The sequence below is a fragment of the Impatiens glandulifera genome, chromosome 5, assembly GCF_907164915.1.
Source record: "Impatiens glandulifera chromosome 5, dImpGla2.1, whole genome shotgun sequence".
NCBI lineage: Eukaryota > Viridiplantae > Streptophyta > Magnoliopsida > Ericales > Balsaminaceae > Impatiens > Impatiens glandulifera.
In genome coordinates, this window is record NC_061866.1 from 21,371,628 (window position 1) to 21,398,505 (window position 26,878).

At 24.8% G+C, this 26,878-nt stretch overlaps 1 protein-coding gene across 1 annotated transcript; it reads right to left on the reverse strand.

Moving 5' to 3' along the window:
- Nucleotides 1–17,892: 17,892 nt before the first annotated feature.
- Nucleotides 17,893–20,461, reverse strand: LOC124939117 (histone deacetylase HDT1-like). The gene is made up of 5 exons (XM_047479628.1): nt 20,320–20,461; nt 18,592–18,648; nt 18,369–18,505; nt 18,212–18,270; nt 17,893–17,938 (listed from the first exon to the last, which is right to left on the reverse strand). The coding sequence occupies exons 1-5, from the start codon at nt 20,459–20,461 to the stop codon at nt 17,893–17,895; spliced, it is 441 nt and encodes a 146-aa protein (XP_047335584.1).
- Nucleotides 20,462–26,878: the final 6,417 nt, after the last annotated feature.

Below are 26,878 nucleotides of genomic sequence, written 5' to 3' on the forward strand. Positions count from 1 at the left end.
CCGAACAAGGGAGATCCATAGCCTAGTCATAGCCAAACCAAAGTAGAGTCTTTTTGAATGCAATAAAGTAACACAGTGTCTATTTTTTTGATATAAGGGGTATATCGGTTCTATCATGTCTGTTCCTTCTTTAATCAAATATCAATTTAAATTATAAGGTTCAAATATCGGTTTAGATTTTCCACCGGTTAAATTGTTTACCGCTTTAATTAATCACCGGTTAAAATATCTATCGCTTTAATCACTTCCCACGAAAAGGCCTCCCGCCAAAAGGTTGCCGCCCAAAAGTCTACCGCCAACTCGTTTTGGAGGGAAACTTGGCGCCTTTTCCTAATGTGACGGCTCGCGTCGGTTCACATTCCAGGCCGCTGCCTATAAATAACTTCATTTGTCTTCTTATTACTCTCTTCCGCGAATCTGCTTTCTCTCTCTAGCAATCATCTAATCTTCCAAGCTTTCAATCTTTCTATCTCCAATTTTTCTAATCGAAATGGGTCGTGATTCTGCACTCTTCAACCATATTTTCCAAGTTGATTTCGAAGAGATTCGAACCAACGGTTTGACGGAGGCTAAACAAGTGCTGGAACTCATATCTGCCTCGGGTCTGGAACATTTTCTAAATGGACCGTTCGTCATGTATCAAGACGCGGTCACAGAGTTCTTCCAAACCGTTGTACTTAATGAGGAAACTATATCCGCAACGGTCGGTGGAAAACCGTTTAAGGTCACAAAGGAATCAGTTGCTGAAGCTCTCCGCCTACCGACAGAAGGGAGTGACTTCACCGTAGACACGAACGAAGACGATCTCCTTGTGGTTCGCTGTGCTATATCGGACACTAACCAACCGTTAGTAGTGTCCAGTAAGAAAACAGACCTGAAACCGGAATACAAGCTACTTTACGAAATTATATCAAAGTCGGTCCAAGAAAGAGGAGGCAACTACGACAGCCTAACAAGCTCGAAGATCGAGATGTTGGCCGGTATAGTTAGAGGCCTTCAAGTCAACTAGACCAAGGTCGTTTTCTCCAACCTCTGTGAGATGGTGGTTTCAACCTCAAAACGATCTCAGGGATATGCCGTTCCGCTCGGCAAGCTGATGCGCCATTCAAATATCAAAACCGGCACATGTGTTCTTATACCTAACAACAAGATAATCAGATCTAACCACTTCTTGAGAACAGCGGTTCGACCGAGCAGAGCGAAGGCCTCAACCGCTAAACAATCATCCACTCAATCCAAGAAATCACAGCCTAGGAAGAAGAAGGCTCTAACGGCAGAACAATCCGGAAGCAAGGCGGTTCCTCACACATCCGGATCTGCTAATATTCAAGCAGACATCCCTAATTCGGAGGATTCTGTATCTATCTCTAGCCGCACCAACACCAACGACACCGAGCAAAATCGGTCAAACAAGGGAAAAGGGAAGGTCGTCGATGAGGAAAATCCGGCCACAACTCTTAATGATGAATCCGGTTCAGTCAGACAATTGGAGGCACACGAAACCGCGAACGACGACATTCAACAATTGGGAGAGGGACTTGTCTCCCAAATAATAGAGCAGCTTTTCAAACAATCTCATGTTGTGAGCAATGTTTACTATCAGTGGGCTCTTCAACGATAGGAAGTCGGTTATGACGACATGTTACCAGAGTATCCCGCTCATCAGAAATGGGAAAAACTAGTGGAAATGGAGAGGTCGGTGTTCGAACTGACAAAGACAAAGAGCGTTGTCACCGCTCTTAGAAGATGAAGGATGGTTGAAACACACGCCCGGTTAAAAGAACTCACCGGCCACATCCTTCACCTTCATGAATAGAATGTCCCTGAAGAGGACAAAAACCAGCTCGATGTAATAGTGCCGGAAATGTTAAAGGCTAAAGAACAAGAGCTAACCGATGAGATGACACGGTTGGAATCGGAAGCCGGTCATCAAGAAGCTTCACACTTTTCAAGATCTCATCTTGACGATGATGGAGGATCCAAATCCAATGGCGGTCCTAATCGTAAAGAAGCCGAGAATGTCCCTCCTCCACCGGAATCCACGGTCAATAGAATTGAAACCGAAACGGATAATCCATTCACCGATCGGCCTGGGTCTCCACAAACCAATAAATCGTCGGCGCCTGTACTGACCGAGGACCACATCAAGGGATACATCAAGGAGTTTTATCAAGATGCCATCATCCCGTGGAAGACTAAAATGAAAGAAAGGACGAAGAAAATCACACTAGTTGGTTCAGTATACCAGTGAAATGCTCAACTCTGCGATCCAATGACTTACAACCGTTGAAGAGAACTACGGCCTAACCGACCAACTGATCAGCTCCACGACACATAGAACTACAACTTTGGAGGACGGTCTTGCTCAAACCGACCAGCGGCTCGGTTATATAGATCAAAGGCTAACGACTCTTGAAGAGGGTCACAATCATACCGCTCAGCAACTTACGTCAACGGATCAAAGGTTGGCATCTCTTGGAGAGGGTCATTATCAATCCGGTATCCAGGCCGGTTCGATACACCAAAGAATGATAGCGCTTGAAGTAAAGCATACCCAGACCGAAGCCGCGCTACAAGCGGTCTCCGAATAGTTGGCGGAAATGATTGCGGCCAAACTAGCGGCCGACGAAGCACTTGAGAAAGCGAATGAGATCGCGGCTCAAAAGCTCCAAGAAGGTGAAGACGAGAACATGTGGATTCTGAAGGAATGGGAACAGGCGGATGCGACCTTGGCCCAACATGTTCAGGTGGTAGAAAATACCGCACCGAAACAAGCGGTACAAGCGAATGAGGACGCGTCTCGACTAATTCAACAACAGTTGATAGAAGAAGATATCGCCGAAACAAATAAACAATCAATTCCAGCTGCTCCCTTAACCGGACCGGTCACCAGAAAGAGAAAGGCCACCAAGAAGACAGCGGCTAAACGGACTCAACAGATATTGGACGTCATTGCTGAACCGACCAATGCTCCTCCAATCAACCCGGTTTCACCAGAAGTTGTAGAAGTTGAGGACGAGGCTATACCGCTAATAAAGATAGCGCGGTGCGTCAATGTACTTCCACTCAGATCGGTCACTTCACAAGCACAGGCTTCACCAACCACCGGCACCTTGGGCGGTCAAGCATCTTCCTCAAGACTTGGCATCGATCCTTGCAATCCGGGAAAGGGAGTGATGGCTGAATACCTCAAGAGATATATGCCTAAGGACAACAAGAATAGGGAATAGACTTTATGTCAACTTTATAATATTTCTTATTTTATATATATAAAGTATTTTTGGAAACCGGCCTACTTCTTTATTCCTTACATGGGTTTGAATATTTTAAATAAAATAATCAAAAAGGGAGAAATTTATAAGATAAAAATTTTTTTAGACAAAAACTTTCTCAAATTTTTCCAATTTTTTTCTAAATTTTCTAAATGTTTTTCAAAAATCCGGCCAAACAAACTTTTAAAACAACCGGCCTACTGCTTACTTCTCACATGATTTTGAATATTTTAAATAAAATAATCAAAAAGGGAGAAATTGTTAGATAAATTAGACCGGTTAAAATAAGAACTTAACAAAAACAAATTTCCTGTGCAGGAACGGTCAAGAATCTTGAACGGTCAAGAATCTGACCGGTCAAGAATCCAACCGATCAGGTAATCAAACCGGTTAGAAGAAGAAACAAAGGATGTATCCAAATCCGGAAGTTTAATAGAAATTTAAATTATATAATATTTATTGAAAAAATTAAATTTTAATAAGTTTAATGAAATTTAAATTTAATTAAATACATTTAATGTAAAATATAAAATTTATTTATGAATTAATAATAAATTTAAATTTAAGTCAAAATTTTATATTATTTATAAACATTATAAAATTATTTAAAACATAAATAATATTTTTAATTTAAGAAATATATAAGTAAATCTAAATAAAATGTAAGGAAAAATATGTTTAAAATAGGTTTAATGATAATTTAAATTTAATGAAAATAAATTTAATTAAAATTTAAATTATATTATAAATTATATTAGATTAAATTGAAAAAAAATATCATTTTTATAAGTTTAATGAAAAATATGTTTAATGCAAAATATAAAAATTTGTTTATGAAATAATATTAAAAGTATATTTAATTCAAAATTTAAAATTATTTAGAAAAATAATAAGATTATTTAAAATATATTCTTAAGAAATACATTAATATAAAAACGAAATAAAACTTAATGTAAAATATGTTAAATGCTAGTATAAAAAAAATTAATTGCAAAATTGATATAGTATTAGATTAAATAGAAAATATGTATTTTATATAAGTTAAATTCAATTTTAAATTTAATAAAAATATGTTTAATACAAAATTTAAATTTAATGAGAAATTAATTTTATATAAAAAAATAATAATTATAATCTAAACTAAACATGGATTATTTAAATTTAAATTCTTATAATTTTTAGTATAAGAATATTAAAAAGAAATGTATCAATAGTTTCAAAATTTAGATTGTATAGAGAATATGTAGCGCAACCTTTGCATTAAAAGATTCTTTTCTTTTTTCAGCAAAGAATTATCTAGTCCATGATGCATGTTGTTACGGTCATGTATATTCTGTTGTTTGTCATCTCATCTCATGACAAGTCTAAAACTAGAAGATGTAAAGGATGAAAAGGAACACCATCTTGCCTGCTATTAACAAATTGATGTAAAAAATTTACTAAAACTCTTTGAATGAGGGTAGTCCTGAAATACAACGAGAAAGAAACAAGTTATTTTTCATCACACTAATATTCAAAAGTGTGAAACAATATCATGAGAAATGTATCAAAACAATTTATTAAATTCAAACAAAATCAGAAATTTCAAAACAAATTTCGAATTATAATTAGGTCTTTACCATATAGAAAATAACTTGAGCGAATGCAGAAGCCTTCATATGGAGAGTTTACCATTCAATTGTGGTTTAAAAAGTCCATTAACATTCGATGTATAACCAATAACTGAAAATGGTTGGTGTTGGTTGTCAGTCTATTTGGATCAGTAGTGTAAAAAACCCTCAACAAATTCTGATCCCTGAAAATCAAAGGCATGAATGTCAAGAAATAACTTCAGAAAACTTTATTGACAAAAGATCTTAGACAGAAAAATGAGATGAGACATGGTACTAGTATATAGAAGATGATGACAAGGCTCCGATTCAAATAATGAATTTAGAGGTTCATTAATTTCTTTATAGAATTACCATTAGAAGTAACGGTTGATAAGTTCATAGAAAAAACAATCAATCAATAATTTTTGCCTGTCAATTCAATTAAATATATTCTTTGATAACATTATCACAACTGGAATCTCTATAAATTTGAAAGAACCCGGCAAATTTAAAATATTATATTTTTTTTCTCTTTCTGTTCAAATCTTTACTAAAAATTTTAGACAACAAACCTTACCTTGATCTTCATGAGTAGTTTGTAACTGGACATTCCGGAGAACACACTTCACCTTGGTATTAATCCAACTAGATCATTGCTTCTTGAATTTATTTAAATCTCTACACCCGGTATGTGGTATGTGCATTCTCGAACCTTCACTATTATTATAATGCAAAAAATCCCTCCTACCTCTACTTACACAATGTTCTTGAAGATTTCCAATTTTGATTTCTTTTATAAAATATTGGTTTTTATTTAATAGTAAAATTTAAATTTAATAAAAATATGCAAAATATATAAGTTTTTTTTATGAATTAATATAAATATAAGTTTAATTTAAAATTATCTATAAATATAATAAGAATATTTAAAAAATATATAATATTCATAATATAAGAAATATATAAGTAAATAAACTAAATAAATTTTAATGCAAAATATGTGTTTAATAAATTTAATATATATTTAAATTTAATAATAAAAAGTTTATTGGAAAATTTAAATTATATTAGATTAAATAAAAATAATACAATTTTTAAAAGTTTAATACAAAATATAAAAGTTTTTTATTATTATTTAATAATAAATATAATTTTAATTCAAAATTATTTATAAAAATATTAAGAATATTTAAAAAATAAATAATAATATATATAAGAAATATATAAGTAAAAATCTAAATAATATTTTTAAAAAATGTTTTTTTTAATAATTTTTATCCAAATATAAATTTAATGAAAGTAAGTTTAATACAAAATTTAAATTATATTAAATTAAATTAATTAAAAAAATAAAATTTGCATAAGTTTAGTGTAAATTTAAATTTAATGAAAATAAATAATGCAAAATATAAAAATGTGTTTATTAATTAATAATAAATATGAGTTTAATTAAAATTTTAAAATTATTTAAAAATATTATAAAAATATTTTAATAATTATATTATGTTCTTAATATAAAAATAAGTAAGTAAAACATTTAATTTAATTTAATACAAAAAATGCTTTAAAAAAATTAATACTAATTTAAATATAATAAAAATAGAAAAAAAATTATAATTTTAATAAAGTTAATCCAAATTTTAATTTTATAAAAATATAAAAATTTGTTTATGAATAAAAATTAAAATATAAGTTTAATTTAAAATTTAAAATTATTGATAAACATTATAAGAATATTTAAAATAACAAGTAATATTCTTAATAAAAGAAATATATAAGTAAAAAACTAAATAAAATATAATGAATTTTTTTAATAAGTTTAATTTATATTTTAAATTTAAATTATATCATATATAAAAATAAAATTATAAAAAGTTTAATACAAATTTAAATTATTTATATTTTATTGAAAAAATTCAAGTTTTAATAAGTTTAATGAAATTTAAATTTAATTAAATACATTTAATGTAAAATAAAATAATTTATTTATGAATTAATAATAAATTTAAATTTAAGTCAAAATTTTAAATTATTTATAAACATTATAAGATTATTTAAAAAATAAATAATATTTTTAATATAAGAAATATATAAGTAAATCTAAATAAAATATAAGGCAAAATAGGTTTAATGATAATTTAAATTTAATGAAAATAAATTTAATGCAAATTTAAATTAGATTATAAATTATAATAGATTAAATTGAAAAAATACCATTTTTATAAGTTTAATGTAAAATATGTTTAATGCAAAATATAAAATCTTGTTTATGAATTAATAGTAAAGTATGTTTAATTCAAAATTTAAAATTATTTAGAAAAATAATAAGATTATTTAAAATATACATTCTTAAGAAATACATAAATATAAAAACAAAATAAAATTTAATGTAAAATATGTTAAATGCTTGTATAAAAAAAGTTAAATGAAAAATTGAGATAGTATTAAATTAAATAGAAAATATGTATTTTATATAAGTTAAATTTAACTTTAAATTTAATAAAAATATTTTTAATTCAAAATTTAAATTTAATGAGAAAATAATTTTATATAAAAAATAATAATTATAGGTTAAAAATAAAATAAATAACGTAATAGTTTTGATTTAAATTTGATGTATTTAAAATTTAATTGTATAGGATTAAATAGAAAAAATGTAAAATAAAATTTTAACAAATCTATTACAAATTCTATTAATATTTTTAACATTTGTAAAGTTAAACTAAAATTAATAATGGTATATTAGTTTATTTATTTCTAAACTAAACATGGATTATTTAAATTTAAATTCTTATAATTTTTAAAATCGATAATGCATAAAAAAAAAATTATATCATGTATTTAAAAATAAACTTATAATGCATAAAAACAAAATATGCATCTAAAATAGAAATATGATAATATAAATTTAAATAGGATGAAAAGAAAACTTACTTGAATTGGTGTAAACATTAATATATAATGAATGAAGATTTTAATAACATCCTGCAATTAATTGTATAGTGTTATTCAAACAATTATATATAGTAAACACATTAAAAAGGTAAATATAATTATTATACATGTATGGACCAATAAGCGGCTTTGCTCCATGGCAGTAATATCCTATATATTTATGTCTTTCATTTGATTCACCTTCGTGATCTGAGATTAATCATATTTAACATACAAAACATAAATGTGTCAATAGTTGTATATTAAAATAAAGAACTAAATAAATACATCAAATTACAACCATTCAATAAAGTGTGAGTATAAAACAAAATCATGTCAATGCAATGATAGAGAGATAAATTTAGTTCATTCTACTAGATATTTTACACGTGTTTCGCATTTACATTTTCTCATGTTTAAGAAACAGGTCCAAAAGGATGATAAAATTAAAATTATTAAAATCTTATAAATATGTAGAGAGCATCACATAACAAAAGTAAGCTTACTTCATTCAATTAAGTATATTGTTCTACCTGCTCAAGTTCAGAAGTCCAACTACTAACACCATATTGCCTCTTCAAAGACAACTAAAGAATTAGGATCAACATGATCTATTTTGTGTTGAAATTTTTTTCAGCCCAACCATTAGCTATCTTAGGACTAACTCTTTGAATAATTTAAAAGTTATTCTAATATCTCATAAATTTACAGAATCTCGCAAGGTGAGAGTCTCTATCTCTTACATCTCCATCAACTTTTCCTGACAAATAACATACTGTATATGAATTTGTAAATAATGAAAATGTAGAGAAATTGTAAAATATAAAACCAAGAAGACAGAACTATAGTTTGGAAAGACCTTAACACATTATCCTTGTATGCTAAAATTAGAAACTAAAAAGGAAAGTATCAATAGTTTCTAAATGTAGATTGCATAAAGAATATGTAGCGCAACTTGTGCATTAATTTATTTTTCTTTTATCGACAAAGAAGTGTCTAACCCATGATGCATGTTGTTACGGTCACATATATTGTGTTGTTTGTCATCTTGTGACAAGCCTAAAACTAGAAGATGTCAATGATGAAAAGGAACACCATCTTGACTACTATTAATAAATTGATGTAGAAAATTTACTAAAACCCTTTGAATGAGGGTTGTCCTGAAATACAACGAGAAACAAACATGTTATTTTTCATCACACTAATATTCAAAAGTGTGAAACAATATCGTGAGAAATGTATCAAAACAATTTATGAAATTTAAACAAAATCAAAAATTTCAAAACAAATTTCGAATTATAATTAGGTCTTTACCATATAGAAAAAAACTTGAGCGAATACAGACTCCTTAATATGGAGAGTTTACCATCCAATTGTAGTTCAAAATTTCCATTAACATTCGATATATAACCAATAACTAGAATGTTTGGTGATGGTTGTCAGTCTATTTTGATCAGCAGTGCAAAAAATCCTCAAGAAATTATGATCCCTGAAAATCAAAGGCATTGTTGTCAAGAAATAACTTCAGAAAAGTTTATTGAGAAAAGATCTTAGACAGAATGATGACATGAGACATGGGTAGAAGATAATGACCAAGCTCCGATCCAAATAATGAATTTAGAGATTTATTAATGATTTTATAGAAAAAGATAATCAATAATTTTTACCTGTCAATTCGATTCAATATATTCTTTGATGATATTATCACAACTGAAATCTCTCTAAATTTGGAATAACCCTGCAAATTTAAATAATTAAATTTTCTTTTTCTCTTTCTGTTCAAATATTTACTCAAAATTTTAGACAACAAACCTTATCTTGATCTTCATGAGTAGTTCATAACCGGATATTCCAGAAATACACTTCACCTTGGTATTGATCCAACTAGATCACTGCTTCTTGAATTTATTTAAATCGATTCACCCGATATGTGGTATGTGCATTCTCGAATCTTTACTATTATTGTAATGCAAAAAATCTCTCCTATCTCTACTTACACAATGTTATTGGAGATTTCCAATTTTGATTTCTTTTCTCAAATATTGGTTTTTTATTTAATAGCAAAATTTAAATTTAATTAAAATATAAAAAATATATAAGTTTGTTTATGAATTAATATAAATATAAGTTTAATTTTAAATTATTTATAAATATAATAAGAATATTTAAAAAATAAATAATATTCATAATATAAGAAATATATAAGTAAAAAAACTAAATAAATTTTAATGTAAAATATGTGTTTAATAGATTTAATACAAATTTAAATTTAATAAAAAAAAAATGTTTATTGGAAAATTTAAATTATATTAGATTAAATAGAAATAATACAATTTTTAAAAGTTTAATGCAAAATATAAAAGTTTTTTTATTATTTAATAATAAATATAATTTTATTTCAAAATTATTATAAAAAAATATTAAGAATATTTAAAAAATGAATAATATTCTATAAGAATATTTAAAAAATAAATAATATTTTATAATTTAAGAAATATATAAGTAAAAATATAAAAGTTATTTAATAAAAAAAAATTTTAATAATTTTTATCCAAATATAAATTTAATGAAAGTAAGTTTAATATAAAATTTAAATTATATAAAATTAATTAAAAAAACAAAATTTTCACGAGTTTAGTGTAAATTTAAATTTAATGAAAATACATTTAATGCAAAATATAAAAATGTGTTTATGAATTAATAATGAATATGAGTTTAATTGAAATTTTAAAATTATTTATAAATATTTTAAAAAATACATTATGTTCTTAATATAAAAATAAATAAGTAAAAAATTAAATTAAATTTAATACAAAATATGCTTTAAATAAATTAATACAAATTTAAATTTAATAAAAATAATTTTAATGCAATATTTAAATATAATGAAAATAGAAAAAAAATATAATTTTAATAAATTTAATCCAAATTTAAATTTTATAAAAATCTAAAATTTTTTTTATGAATAAAAATTATAATATAAGTTTAATTAAAAATTTAAAATTATTTATAAACATTATAAGAATATTGAAAAACAAGTAATATTCTTAAACAAAAAAATATATAAGTAAAAAACTAAATAAAATATAATGAATTTTTTTTAATAAGTTTAATGTATACTTTAAATTTAAATTATATTATATATAAAAATAAAATTATAAAAAGTTTAATAAAATTTAATATATATAATATTTACTGAAAATAATCAATTTTAATAAGTTTAATGAAATTTAAATTTAATTAAATACATTTAATGTATAATATAAAATTTATTTATGAATTAATAATAAATTAAAATTTAAGTCAAATTTTTTAATTATTTATAAACATTAGAAGATTATTTAAAAATTAACTAATATTTTTAATATAAGAAATATATAAATAAATCTAATAAAATGTAAGGCAAAATATGTTTAAAACAGGTTTAATGATAATTTAAATTTAATGAACATAAATTTAATGAAAATTTAAATTATATTAGATTAAATTGAAAAAATACCATTTTTATAAGTTTAATGAAAAATATGATTAATGCAAAATATAAATATTTGTTTATGTATTAATTGTAAAAGTATGTTTAATTCAAAATTTAAAATTATGTAGAAAAATAATAAGATTATTTAAAATATATATTTTTAAGAAATACATAAATATAAAAACGAAATAAAATCTAATGTAAAATATGTTAAATGCTTGTATAAAAAAAAGTTAAATGAAAAATTGATATAGTATTAGATTAAATAAAAAATATGTATTTTATATAAATTAAATTAAAATTTAAGTTTCATAAAAATATGTTTAATGCAAAATTTAAATTTAATGAGAAAATAATTTTATATAAAAAATAATAATTATATGTTAAAAATTAAATAAAATAATAGTTTTGATTTAAATTTGATGTATTTAAAATTTTAATTAAATAGGATTAAATAGAAAACATGCAAAATAAGATTTTAATAAATATAATATAAATTCTATCAATATTTTTAACATTTATAAAGTTAAACTAAAATTAAGGATAATATATAAGTTTATTTATTTTTAAACTAAATATGGATTATTTAAATTTAAATTTAAATTCTTATAATTTTAAAAATCGATAATGCATAAAAATAAAAAAAATTATATCATGTATTTATAAATAAACCTATAATGCATAAAAACAAAGTATGCATCTAAAATAGAAATATGATAATATAAATTTAAATATGATGAAAAGAAACAACTAAATAAGTACATCAAGTTACAATCATTCAATAGAGTATGATTATAAAAAAAATCATGTCAACGCAATGATAAAGAGATCATTTTACTTCATTCCGATAGATATGTTACACATTTTCCGCATTTAGATTTTCTCGTGTTTTTGAAACAGGTCCAAAAGGATGATAAAATTAAAATCATTAAAACATTATAAATATGTAGAGAACATCACATAACAAAATTAAGTTTACTTAATTCAATTAAGTATATTGTTCTACCCGCTCAAATTCAGAAGTCCAACCACTAACACCATATTGCCTCTCCAAAGACAGACAAAATTCATCAAGATGATCTATTTTGTGTTGAAAATTTTTGTCAGCCCAACCATTAGATATCTTTGGACCAACACTATGAATAATTTAAGAGTTATTCTAATATCCCTTAAATTCACAAAATCTCTCAAGGTGAAGGTCTCTAGCTCTAACATCTCCATCAACTTTACCTGACAAGTAACATACTACATGAATTTGCAAATAATGAAAATGCATAGAAATTGTAAAATATAAAATCAAGACAAAACTATAGTTTGGAAGGACCATGACATATTTTCCTTGTATTTTAAAAGTAGAAACTAAAAATACTTGTATCAATAGTTTCAAAATTTAGATTGCATAGAGAATATGTAGCGCAACCTGTGCATTAAAAATTATTTTCTTTTATCGGCAAAGAAGTGTCTAGCCCATGATGCATATTGTTACAGTCACGTATATTGTGTTGTTTGTCATCTTGTGACAACCCTAAAGCTAGAAGATGCAAAGGATGAAAAGAAACACCATCTTGACTGCTATTAACAAATTGATGTAGAAAATTTACTAAAACCCTTTGAATGAGGGTAGTCCTTAAATACAACGAGAAACAAATATGTTATTTTTTATCACACTAATATTCAAAAGTGTGAAACAATATCGTGAGAAATGTATCAAAATAATTTATCAAATTCAAACAAAATAAGAAACTTGAAAACAAATTTCAAATTATAATTAGGTCTACTTTACCATATAGAAAATAACTTGAGCGAATTTAGAATCCTTCATATGGAGAGTTTATCATCCAATTGTGGTTTAAAAAGTCCATTAGCATTCGATATATAACCAATAACTGAAATGTTTGGTGTTGGTTATTCGTCTATTTTGATCAGCAGTGCAAAAACCCCTCAAGGAATTTTTATCACTGAAAATCAAAGGCATGATGTCAAGAAATAACATCAAAAAAGTTTATTGACAAAAGATTTAGACAGAAAGATGAGATGAGACATGGGTAATAGTAGGTAGAAGATGATGCCTAAGCTCCGATCCAAATAATGAATTTAGAGGTTCATTAATGGCTTTATAGAATTACCATCAGAAGTAACGGTTGATAAGTTCATAGAAAAAACAATAAATCAATAGTTTTTACCTGTCAATTCAATCCAATACATTCTTTGATGACATTATCACAGCTGGAATCTTTCTAAATTTGGAAGAATCCTGCAAATTAAAAAAATCATATTTTTTTTATCTTTCTGTTCAAATCATTACTCAAAATTTTAGACAACAAACCTTACCTTGATCTTCATGAGTAGTTCGTAACCGAACATTCCAGACAAGACACTTCACCTTGGTATTGATCCAATTAGATCATTGCTTCTTAAATTTATTTAAATCGCTTTACCCGGTATTTGGTATGTGCATTCTCGAATCTTCACTATTATTGTAATGCAAAAAATCCCTTCTACCTCTACTTACACAATGTTCTTCGAGATTTCCTAAAGATCTCCATTTAGTTTTAGTTCTCTTGAATTTTCTCATTATCAAGCACAAAAAAAAATAATACTAATGTAAAATTTAAATTTAATTCTGATTTCTTTTCTCAAATATTATTTATTATTTAATACTAATATTAAAATTTAATTAAAATATACAAAATATTCAAATTTTATGAATTAGTAATAAATATAAGTTTAATTTAAAATTATTTATAAACATAATAAAAATATTAAAAAAATATATATTCATAATATAATAAATATATAAATAAAAAATAAAAAAATATTAATGCAAAATATGTGTTTAATAGATTCAATACAAATTTAATTTTAATTAAAATAAGTTTTTTAGAAAATTTTTATAAAATAAGTTTTTTAGATTAAATAGAGATAATATAATTTTTATAATTTTAATGCAAAATATGAAAGTTTGTTTATATTTTAATGATAAATATATTTTTATTTTAAAATTATTTAAAAACATAATAAGAATATATAAAAAATAAATAATATTCTTAATATACGAAATATATAAGTAAATATTTAAATAAAATTTAATACAAATTATTTTTTTAATAAACTTTATTTAAATTTAAATTTAATGAAAGTAAGTTTAATACAAAATTTTAATTATATTAGATTAAATAGGAAAAAAATGAAATTTTTATAATTTTATGGAAAATTTAAATTTAATGAAAAAACATTTAATGCAAAATATAAAAATGTGTTTATAAATTAATGATTAATATGAGTTTAATTAAAATTTTAATATTATTTATAAATATTATACTAATATTTAAAAAATATATAATATTCTTATTAAAAAAATATATAAGTAAAAAATTAAATGAAATTTAATTCAAAATATGTTTTAAAAAAATTAATACAAATTTAATTTAGTTAAAATTATTTTAAAGCAACAAGTAATATTCTTGATATAAAAAATGTATAAGTAAAAAACTAAATAAAATATAATATAAATAGTTATTAATAAATTAAATTTAAATTTAAATTTAAATAATTTTATATTTATAGAAAAATTTAATTTTAATAAGTTTAATGCAAATTTAAATTTAATTAAATAAATTTCATATAAAATATAATTGTGTTTTAAGAATTAATAATAAATTTAAGTCTACTTCAAATTTAATGAAAATAAGTTTAATACAAAAATCAAATTATATTATAATAGATTAAATTAAAAAAATTATAATTTTTATAAGTTTAATAGAAATTATGTTTAATGTAAAATAAATAAAACATTATTTATGAATTAATGAGAAAAATAAGTTTAATTCAAAATTTAAAATTGTTTATAGAAATAATAAGAGTATTTAAAAAAATATATTCTTAAGAAATATATAAGTATAAAAAGAAATAAAATTTAATGTAAAATATGTTAAATGAAAATTTAAATTTAATAAAAAAAAGTTAAATGGAAAATTTATATAATATTAGATTGAATAGAAAATATGTATTTTTTACAAGTTAAATGCAAATTTAAATTTAATAAAAATATGTTTAATACAAAATTAAAATTTAATGAGAAAATAAATTTGTATAAAAATAGTAATTATATGTTAAAAATAAAATTAAAAAGAGTAATAATTTTGATTTAAATTTGATGTATTTAAAATTTAAATTAAATATTATTTAATAAAAAAAATATAAAATAAGATTTAAATTTGATATATTTGAATTCTTATAATTTTTAAAATCTAAAAATAAAAAATTATATTATGCATCCAAAAACAAACCTATAATACATAAAATAAAATATATTATGTATTTAAAACACAAATATGAAAATATAAATTTAAATATAATAAAAAGAAAACTTACCTGAATTCATAAACGCTATATATAATGAATGAGGATTCTAATAATATCCTTTAATTAAAATATATTGTATAGTGTTATTCAAACAATTATATAAAGTAAACACATTAAAAAAGATAAATAGAATTATTATACATGTATGGACCAACAAGCGGCTTTGTTCCATGGCAACAATATTCGATATATTTACGTCTCTCATTTCAATTCACGAAATCTCTCAGGATGAGGGCCCTACATATGAACTTGCAAATAAAGAAAAGGTATAGACATTATAAAATATAAAACTTAGACAGAACTATAGGTTGGACAACAAAATTACATTTTAAAAGAATTACATTTTTCTCAAAAACCTTGGTACCTTGTTCTTCCGGGCAACACACCTTACTCTCGATCCAATTAGATTATCACTTTTTGGATCTAGTCATTTCTTTAAAGTAGATCATGGATTAGAGTTGAAAGTTGAAGGAAGTAATAATTAAAGTCGAATCATTGTTGTTGATCAAAGTGGAATAAGAGATTCTCTTACTGTTCAATCCGCAATTGATATAGATAGATCTATCTCCATGAATAATACATTGATCCATGATGATATATGTAAGGAAAAAGTATATATTTCGGCAACCAAACCATTGATATCACTTATCAGAGAAAAGAATCGATCATCGGATTACTTGGAACAATAAAACTTCTTGTAGAGACATTTCCTACTCATTATTGACATTTTTATCAAATGAAATATAAATTATATCAATAATATTATCTCATAAAATAATATCATAATTAAATAAAAAATATATTAACTAAAGTATTAAAAGTTTTTGATAAAGTTTTAAAAATTTTAAAAACAATTAAACTAAAAGACAAATTTGTATACTAAAATATTAAAGTAACTCCATACAAGATAAAAATAACAATTATTTCATAAATCGAAAGGAATACAAAGAAAATTATACATTTGTTATCATGGTTTCCAAAAATGACAATAACCTACAAAATAATTTGGATAATGAATTTTACCAAATGTTCATACCCAAAGACATGATGTATGAAATGCTTCTTGGTCAGCTTCTTTTTAATCTCTACCGCTTGGGAAAATTTGTTTCAAACCACAGTGTTATTATGTTATTGAATTATAAATAGACTAAAGTGTATTCATCAAATTGAAATTGAAAAATATGAATAAAAAACAAACAATCAGAATATGAACAGATCATCAAAGTACACTTAAATTGAACCATAGATCGTTCAACCGATTAGAACAATATGATGCAAAGTATTACTGAAGGAGCCTTAGGTTGATATTTTAAGGGGAAAAAATACATGAATAATACCTGATATTTGTTTGTAGAAAGGTCTGAGAAACTTGGTTTTGTCCATTCATTAAGGAAATGCCATGTTATATGTTTAGAAGATGGAAGATAATCCATTAAGATAGGAAATACAAGTGACGGAAAATTTTACTTGATGAGAGACATAACTAGATATGGCAATTCAGATACATGAATTAACCTATTTAATAATAATAAAATGATTCAAATAGTAAGTGTACTAGGAAAGTAGTGCAATATTGACTCTAATCAAAAGTTGAGAATTAGAATCACATCATCTTTATGTTTCTATCTAAAGCAACATATTACATCGTTCAATTCTTTAAACAATAAGATTAGAACTGCATAACAAATTGTACTTAAGAGCATATTTGCCTATAAACTTCTTTGATTGTAGTGTATTTATATCTGAACTATTTTAAAGGCAAGATTGTCTATACAATTTTTAAATTGGGATCATATTAGTACTCATGACCAATGCCATCAATCCCGCGCCATTAATTATTTCATAAAAAAAATAAACATGGAACAAGATCACATAATTTTATATTTGACAAAATTATCGGAGGTAGGATAAGCATCATACAACACAGTTTTGATTTGCTCATGTATTATGAAATTTGTAGGGGGAATTGCTTGTTAATAAGGGCAGAACTACTCCATTTCAAGAACATCAGCAACACATGCAAAATATATATCTACTTGGCGTCATGCTTTGCCCGGGCATGAGATTGAAGAGCATTGTCGGAGGTGAATGTCTTACAAATATATTTTATAATGCAAAAAGTTAAAACGAAGTCGCAAATTCAAAAACATAAAATGTTCTTTTAGAAGTAAGCATACTTGGTGTAGGATTTGTAAGTGATTTTGGCATCAGAGTTTGGGCTTTGTTGTCCTTTTCATGCTTGAGTTTTTCCTGCTTACTTTACGGGATGAGGAGTAGTTACATGAGCTACCTTTTTCCATCTGAAATTTATAATATTTGCATCATCCAAAACAGTCCATAATTGTGTCGATATGTAATGAAAAAAGTGATTTTTTGAAAACCCAATTTGATAACCTTTCTTTTGAGGGGTGGTATCAGCCTTAGTCTTCTTAGATTGAACATGAGTCTTTGAAGCTGAATCATTGGCTCTCTTCTTATCATTAATAGTCTTCAATAGAAAATTTTGTCAAAATATTAGAGCAGACCCGCAAAAAGCATTTGCAACCGAAAATAAAAAGTAAAATAAAAGATACTTTCTTGGGAGTTGGGTTTCCTCTTCATCATCAGAGTCATCAGAATCACCCTCCATATCCTAAATCAACAACCACGAATCAATCAAATATTAGATAGGCTATTTGAACCTTCTTCAAAGTTTTTTCATTATCTGAATAACAGTAAAACATGAATTACCTTATCAGAGTCATCATTAGATTCATCAGAGCTATCCTTTATTGGTTCAACAGTGTTCACCTTTTGCTTGGAAGATGTTTCAGGCTTGGCAACAGTTTTATCCTTGGTTGCAATGGGTTTTACAGCCTCTATCTTAGCTGTAAAGTATATCATTACAAAATAAATTATAAGAAGATAAGATCATTTTAACATATGTATTCAGCTTTAGCAAGCAAAAACTTACCAACATCATGAATGAGTGTTGGCACAAGTTCTTCATTTTCCTCATCATCATCTTCAACTTTAACAATTAAATAAGATTGTCTTGTTTAAGAAAGATCTCTCTAAGCCTGCTTTGACCACAAGAATTGTACTTCAGATTGAATTTATCAAAAATGATGACAATTGTTCTTCAGAATTATACTTCAAATTGTCTTGTCTTGTTTAAGGAAGATCTCCCTAAGCCTACGTGAACATCTAAGAGATTAACATGAAAAATATATTATCAATGATTCTAATATCATGAAAAAAACAGATAACATAAATAATGATTTTCCACTACCCACCATTCTAAGATTTCCTGGTTAGTGTTCTCAAATCTAAAAAATGCTGGATTACAAATTAGATTTCCTGGTTAGTGTTCTATCCGCTCCGAAATACTATCCTCTTATATATGTTCTCTCTCTTCGCTTCCCCCAAATTAATATTCTCTTTTGAAAAACAGTACTAGAATCTGTAACAGTACTAGAATTGGATTCAATTTTAGGGTATCATATCATTATTATCAGTAATTGAGGATTTTGAAAAACAAAATATGTTGGTCAAACGTAAAAGAGAAGAGCAGACCAAACCAAAATCTGAAAAGGGACGAAAGTGATCTATAGATGTGAATACTCCCAAATCCAAGAGTCCCAAGTTTAATCTGAACCATATTCATCAACCAACTGACCGCCGAGACTAGATTCCCAATTCAAAGAGCAGTTCTGTTAATATGAACGTGAAGATCCTCCAGTGATTGTCATTAACATGTTTGACCATACGAATAACCTGCTTCAACCCTAACGCAATGATGCTAGAGAAGAGGAATAGACATGGAAGACGACTAGATCCTCGGTGATTTTCACGGTGGACGAAGTCGGCATTTGGTTGCCAGGCGCAACTTGGATCGTCGGTCGACCGCATTTGGTTGCCAAGCGAGCCCATTGAAGACTTCTATATATATATATGGTGAAGAGAGATTTCTGTAAGATTTAACATCATCTCTTATAGATAGGGTTTATAGATTTACTGTAAGATTTACTTTTTAATTTTAGGAATTTTCTTGTTAAGATTTACTTTTTTAAATTGTTTTTGTTTTTGAGAATTTGTTAACATTTACTTTTGGCTTTTGAAATTTTTATGTTATTTGTTTTACCCACATTTTCCCTTAGATTAATTGAGAATCTTGATTTAATATTCTTAAATATCTTTCCTCACATCTTATTATTAAGTAAATTTAAAATTTTAACCTAACATTTTATTGTTATTATTATTATTATATATCAAAGTTTTTTAAATATTTAAATTTAATATATATATATATATTATATGAGTTTTTATTATTATTTCATTATTTTATTAAATTAAGTTATATAATGCTAATAATTTAATATATATATGTATAATTTTTATTTTTATATATAATGAAAAATAATATAAATATTATTTTTATAGTGAAAGTTATTTCGACGAGAAATTGTCCTTTCATTTTATTTTGTGTTTTGGAAAAGATATATGAAATGGAAGCAAACTAGGATGAATTTGATGGTCTTTTTTAGGTGTATCAAAATTTGGGTAGATAGATACATCATGTATCCAAATGGAATCTTACGCTATATTTGGGTTTGAAGATATACCTGCATCCGGTTTAAGTTTGGAATTGGAGAGGTTCAATTTATTGCAACCAGATAGGCACCCTCCTTGATTTCCTCACCTGTTCCCTCAATTTTAAAGGCTCCAGACTTGTACTTTTCTCGTCCAGACGCTCCAGACGGGAGATTCTCTATATCCATAGGAGTTGCCTCGGAATTTCCTCTTGCCCTTGTAACAATAATGGTTGAGCGTGATTCAGCCATACGAATGGTAGATTCTCAAACGAAATCAACCAAATGAAGATTCTACCTCCTGTCTAGGGCACAAACAATCACACATAAAACATTATGAGATTTAAATAAAGGTTGTCCAAAAGAAAATGATTTCAATAACAAGCTTCAGATATTAATCCTGAATCGATCTAAATCCAGAGTGAAACATGAATTTTATAAGCAATTTTCTAATCAAATCGACGACATCGATCGAGATCTGTGTCCAACTGTAATTAAATAGAAAGGAATGAGATAATCCGATTAGCGGACTTCAAGAATCCGACATCCCTTGCAGACCGACTGTTTCTTATGGGTCGCGGATGGGAATCCTCCAGGAAGCGTTGAAAACCTTCCAGAGATTACAGAGTGCCGATAAGCCACCATCCCTAAAGACAGCGCGCCTGCGGAAGAAAAGCGAAAAAAGTCGCTCTGGCGATTTCTGAAACTTCGTAACTTCAAGAAATAGTTCGTCCTCCGTTAATAATGATCGATCTCCAGAATGGTTGCAGGAAAGAAGAGAGCACATTGGTAAAGACGAAGAGACGTTTCTGACGCGGAGATCTTGAATAGTGAAGCTGAAATCAGCGAGAAAAATCGCCATTCTTGGCGCTTTCTCTCTCTAGGTGCGGATAACTTTATTGTTTGAAAATGTTAATATGCATATTTTATAATTATTTTTATTTGATTAATATTAATTCACAAAATTATGATATACGACGCAGATAACTTTATTGTTTGAAAATGTTATTATGCATATTTATAATTATTTTTATTTGATTAATATTAATTCACAAAATTATGATATACGAATTATTTGATTTATATGTTAATATATGTAAAAAATAAATATCAAACTTATCAATTTTTTAACAAATTCAATTCCAGGAATTTTTAAAATTATAAAATAAATGATTAAGTTCAAAGTTCACAAATCCAATCATCACTTTGTAAATAAACTTGATTTATAAATGACAGTTTTTTCAAACATATATAAATAAAAATTTTAAGAATATGCAACTAAAGTAATCATTTTGCAAATATACAACTAAATTAGTCACTTAGATATATAACATAATTTTTATAACGAAAAACATAATAGTTTTAATAATTTCTTCATACTGCATAGTTACTAAATAAGTAGCCTAAATATTGTGGAAGTTGTTTTATAAGTGATCAATTTTTCAAACATATGTAAATTAAATAAAAAATTTGCAAATATATGCAACTAAAATAGTCACTTACGTATATAAGATAAGTTACATAACCAATAGTATAACAATTTTAATAATTTCTTCATACTCAATATTTTCTAAATAAGTAGCACAATTTTTTAATGTTTAAATACGTTATTTTCTTATATTTATTATACAGTTAGCAAACAAAATCGGAAATTATATTATGAAAGAAAATCTGGAAATTAGAAAAATTCATATTATTTAGCTACCTTATTTGCATTGATCGTTATATTGCCTGTTGTGTTTTTTGTTATTATATTCTATTTATATAAAATCTAAAAATATAAAAATATAAAGGTCATTGAAATAAATTTTAAAAATTACTTACTCTTTTACTAACATTTTTACTAAGAACTCAAATTTTCAGTTTATTTTTTATCATTTTTACTCAAGAAGATCAAGGTACCAAGGTTTATTTTCTGAATTTGGAATAAAAAGAGAAAACAAAAATTTAATTCATTTGAATTTGCTTATGGTTCTTCCAACATTTAGAAAGATTTCAGTTGTGATAATGTCATCTGTGCATGGTTGTTCCACATTTAAAGAAATTTCAATTGTTTGTTTGGATTGTTTTTTCTATGAACTAATCAACCACTTTTATCTGTCAATGCTCTTTTGTCAATAAATTTTCCGAAAGTTATTTCTTGATATCTATGCCTTTGATTATCAGGAATTAGATTTTTTTGGGGGGTTTTGCTCTGCTGATTAGAATAGACTAGCACCCAACACCAAACATTCCAGTTATTGGACCTTTGAAACAAAAGTTGGATTGTAAATTCTTCATATCAAGGCTTCTACTTCGCTCAAGTACATATGTAGTATGTTATTTGTCGATGGAGATGTCAAAGCAAAGGTCCTCACCCTGGAAGATTCAATGAATTTGAGGCATATTAGAATAACTCTCAAATTATTTATAGAGTTAGCCCTAACGCAGCTAATGGTTGAATAGATCAGGGTGATACAATTTCTTTGACTTTTTCATTTTAGAGGAAATATGGTGCTAATGGTTTAGCTTCTGAATTTGAGCGGGTCAAACAATTTATTGAAATTTCTTGATGTAAGCTTAACATGGTTTTGTGCTGCTCTCTATATATTTACAAGGTTTCAATGATTTTCATTTTATGATCCTTTTGAAATCTCCCTTAAAAGCACGAGAAAATCTAAATATGGAAAGCGTGTAAAAACATTTAGTGGAATGAACTAAAATCTCTCTGTTATTGCATTGACATACTTTTTTTCTACTCACAACTCTATTGAATGGTTGTAGCATGATGTATTTATTTAGTTTCTTTTTTGAATATATAACTATTGACACATTTATGTATTGTATGTTAAACATGATCAATTTCAGATCATGAAGGTGAATTAAATGTGAGGCATATTCACCAAATGTGAGGTATAAATATGTCGAATATTGCTTCCATGGAGTATAGTCGTTTGTTGTTGTCCCAAATAATATTAAGTTCAAAAATATATATGTATAAATCGTAATAAAATTTAATACAAAGTTGAATGTAAATTTAAATTTAATAAAAATATTTTTGTTGTAAAATTTAAATTTAATAAGAAAATATATTTATATAAAAAATAATTATTATTATGTTAGAAATAAAATAAAAGTTCTGATTTAAAATAAATTTATTTAAAATTTAAATTATATTTGATTAAATAAAAAAATATAAAATAAGATTTTAATAAATCTAATACAAATTCTAATAATATTTTTAACATTTACAAAGTTAAACTAAAACTAAGGAAATGGTATAAATTTATTTATTTTCAAACTAAACATGGATTATTTAAAATTGAATTCTTATAATTTTAAAATTTTATAATGCGAAAAAAAGATAAATTTTGTCATGCATATAAAAACAAACCTATCATGCATAAAAACATATCATGAATTTAAAATAGAAGTATTATAATACAATGCATAAAAACATATCATGTATATAAAATAAAAATATAATTATATAAATTTAAGTAGGATGAAAAAAACTTACGTAACTCATAAACAATATATAATGAAGAAAAATTCTAATAATATCCTGTAATTAAAATATATTGTATAATATTATTCAAATAATTATATATAGTAAACACATTAAAAAGATAAAATAAAATTAATATACATGTATCACCAACATTAAGCGACTCTACTACATGACAGCAATATCTAATATATTTACGTCTCTAATTTGATTCACCTTAATGATATGAGATTAATCCTGTTTAACATATAAAACATAAAGGTGTCAATTGTATATTAAAAAGGAACTAAATAAATACATCAAGTTACAACCATTCAATAGAATATGAGTATAAAAAAATAATGTCAATGCAATAATAGAAAGATCATTTTAGTTCATTCCACTAGATGTTTTACACATTTTCTGCATTTATATTTTCTTGTGGTTTTGAAATAGATTCCAAAAGGATGATAAAATTAAAATCATTACAACCTTGTAAATATGTAGAGAGCATCATATAACTCTTACATCATTCAATTTTAGTATATTGTTCTACCAGCTCAAATTCAGAAATCCAGCCACTAGCACCATATTGCTTTTCCAAAATTTTGATCACAATGATCTATTTTGTGTTGAACAAATTTGTCAGTCTAACCATTAGCTACCTTTGGACCAACTCTCTGAATAATTTGATAGTTATTCTAATATTCATCCAATTCACGGAATCTCTTAAGGTGAGGTACTCTAACTCTAGCTCTAATATCTCCATCAATTTTACCTAACAAGTAACATAATAAATATTAATTTGTAAATAATAAAAATGAATTGAAATTGTAAATTATTAAACCTAGATAGAACTATAGTTTGGAAGGATCATGACACATTATCCTTGTATGCTAAAAGTAGAAACTAAAAGTAAATGTATCAATAGTTTCAAAATTTAGATTTTATAAAGAATATGGATCGCAACCTGTGCATTAATTAATTATTTTCTTTTATCGACAAATAAGTGTATAGTCCATGATGCATGTTTCTACGGTCACGTATACTGTGTTATTTGTCACCTTGTTACAAGCCTAAAAAATAAAAGGCAAATGATGAAAAGGAACACCAACTTGACTGCTATTAACAAATTGATAAAGAAAATTTACTAGAACCCTTTGAATGAGGGTAGTTCTAAAACTTAACGAGAAACAAACAACTCACTTTTTCATCACACTAATATTCAAAAGTGTAAAACACTATCGTGAGAAATTTAACAAATCAATTTGTCAAATTCAAACAAAATCAAAAACTTGAAAAAAAAATTTAAATTATAATTATATCTACTTTACCATATAAATAATAACTTGAGCGAATGCAGAAGCCTTCATATGGAGAATTTACCATCCAATTGTGGTTTCAAAAGTCCATTAACATTTGATATATAGCCAATAACATGAATGTTTGGCGCTGGTTGCCATTCTATTCTAATAAGTAGAGCGAAAACTCCTAAGAAATTCTGATCCCTAATAATCAAAGGCATAAATGTCAAGAAATAACTTAAGAAAAGTTTATTGACAAAAGATCATAGACAAAAAGATGAGATGAGACATGGGTACTAGTAGGTAGAAGATGATGACCAAGCTCCAATTTAAATAAAGAATCTAGAGGATTATTAATTACTTTGTAGAAGTTACCATTAGAAGTAACAATTAATTAGTTCATAGAAAAAAAAATTAATCAATAAGTGTTACCTGTCAATTCGATTCAATACATTCTTTGATGACATTATCACAACTAGAATCTCTTTAAATTTGAAATAACTTGTAAATTTAAAAAATTATATTTTCTCTTTCTGTTCAAACTTTTATTCAAAATTTATGACAACAAATCTTATATTGACTTTCATGATTAGTTCATAACCAGATATTCCAGGCAACACACTTCACTAAGCTCTTAAATCGTTTCACCATGTTCTTGGAGATTTTCTAAAGATCTCCATTTTTGTCTTAAATCTTTCACATCATTAAGCACAAACCGGTAGCGTAATCTATTTTCTCAATTATTGGTTTGTTATTTAATACTAATTCAAAATTTAAATTTAATAGAAATATACAAAATATACATGTTTGTTTATGAATTAGTGATAAATATAAGTTTAATTTAAAATTATTTATAAACATAATAAGAATATTTAAAAAAAATAAATAATGTTCATAATATATATATATATATATATAAAAGTAAAAAAGCTAAAAAAAACTTTATTAAAAAATATGTTTTTAATATATTTAACACATATTTAAATTTAATAAAAATAAGTTTATTGGAAAAATTAAATTATATCATATTAAATAGAAATCATACAATTTTTATAAATTTAAAACAAAATTTGAAGTTTGTTCATGATTTAATGATAAATATAAATTTAATTAAAAATTATTTATAAACATAGTAAGAATATTTAAAAATTAAATAATATTCTTAATATAAAAAATATATAAGTAAAAATTTAAATAGAATTTAATAAGTTTTATCCAAAATTAAATTTAATAAATGTAAGTTTAATAAAAAAATTAAATTATATTAGAATAAATATAAAAAATCAAATTTTAATAAATTTAATAAAAATATATTTATAACAAAATTTAAAAATATATTTATGAATTAAAGATAAAATATAGTTTAATTAAAATTTTTTAAATTATTTATAAATATTATAATTATATTTAAAAAATAAATAATATTCTTAATATAAAATATATAAGTAAAAAACTAAATAAAATTTAATACAAAATATGTTTTAAAACAATTAATACAAATTTAAATTTAATAAAAATTATTTTAATGTAAAATTTAAATTTAATGAAAATTTAAATCACATTTGATTAAATTGAAAAAAAAAAAAACATATTTTAAATAAATTTATTAAAAATTTTAATTTTATAAAATATATATTTTTTTTTGTATGAATTAATAATATAATATAAGTTTAATTAAAAATTTAAAATTATTGATAAGCATTATAGAAATATTTTTAAAAAAAAGTAATATTTTTTATATATAAAATATATAACTAAAAAACTAAATAAAATATAATATAAAATTTATTTTTAATAAGTTTAATACAAATTTTAAATTTAAATTATATTACATTATAAAAATAATAAGATTATAAAAAGTTTAATTCAAATTATATTATATTTATAGAAAAAAATCAA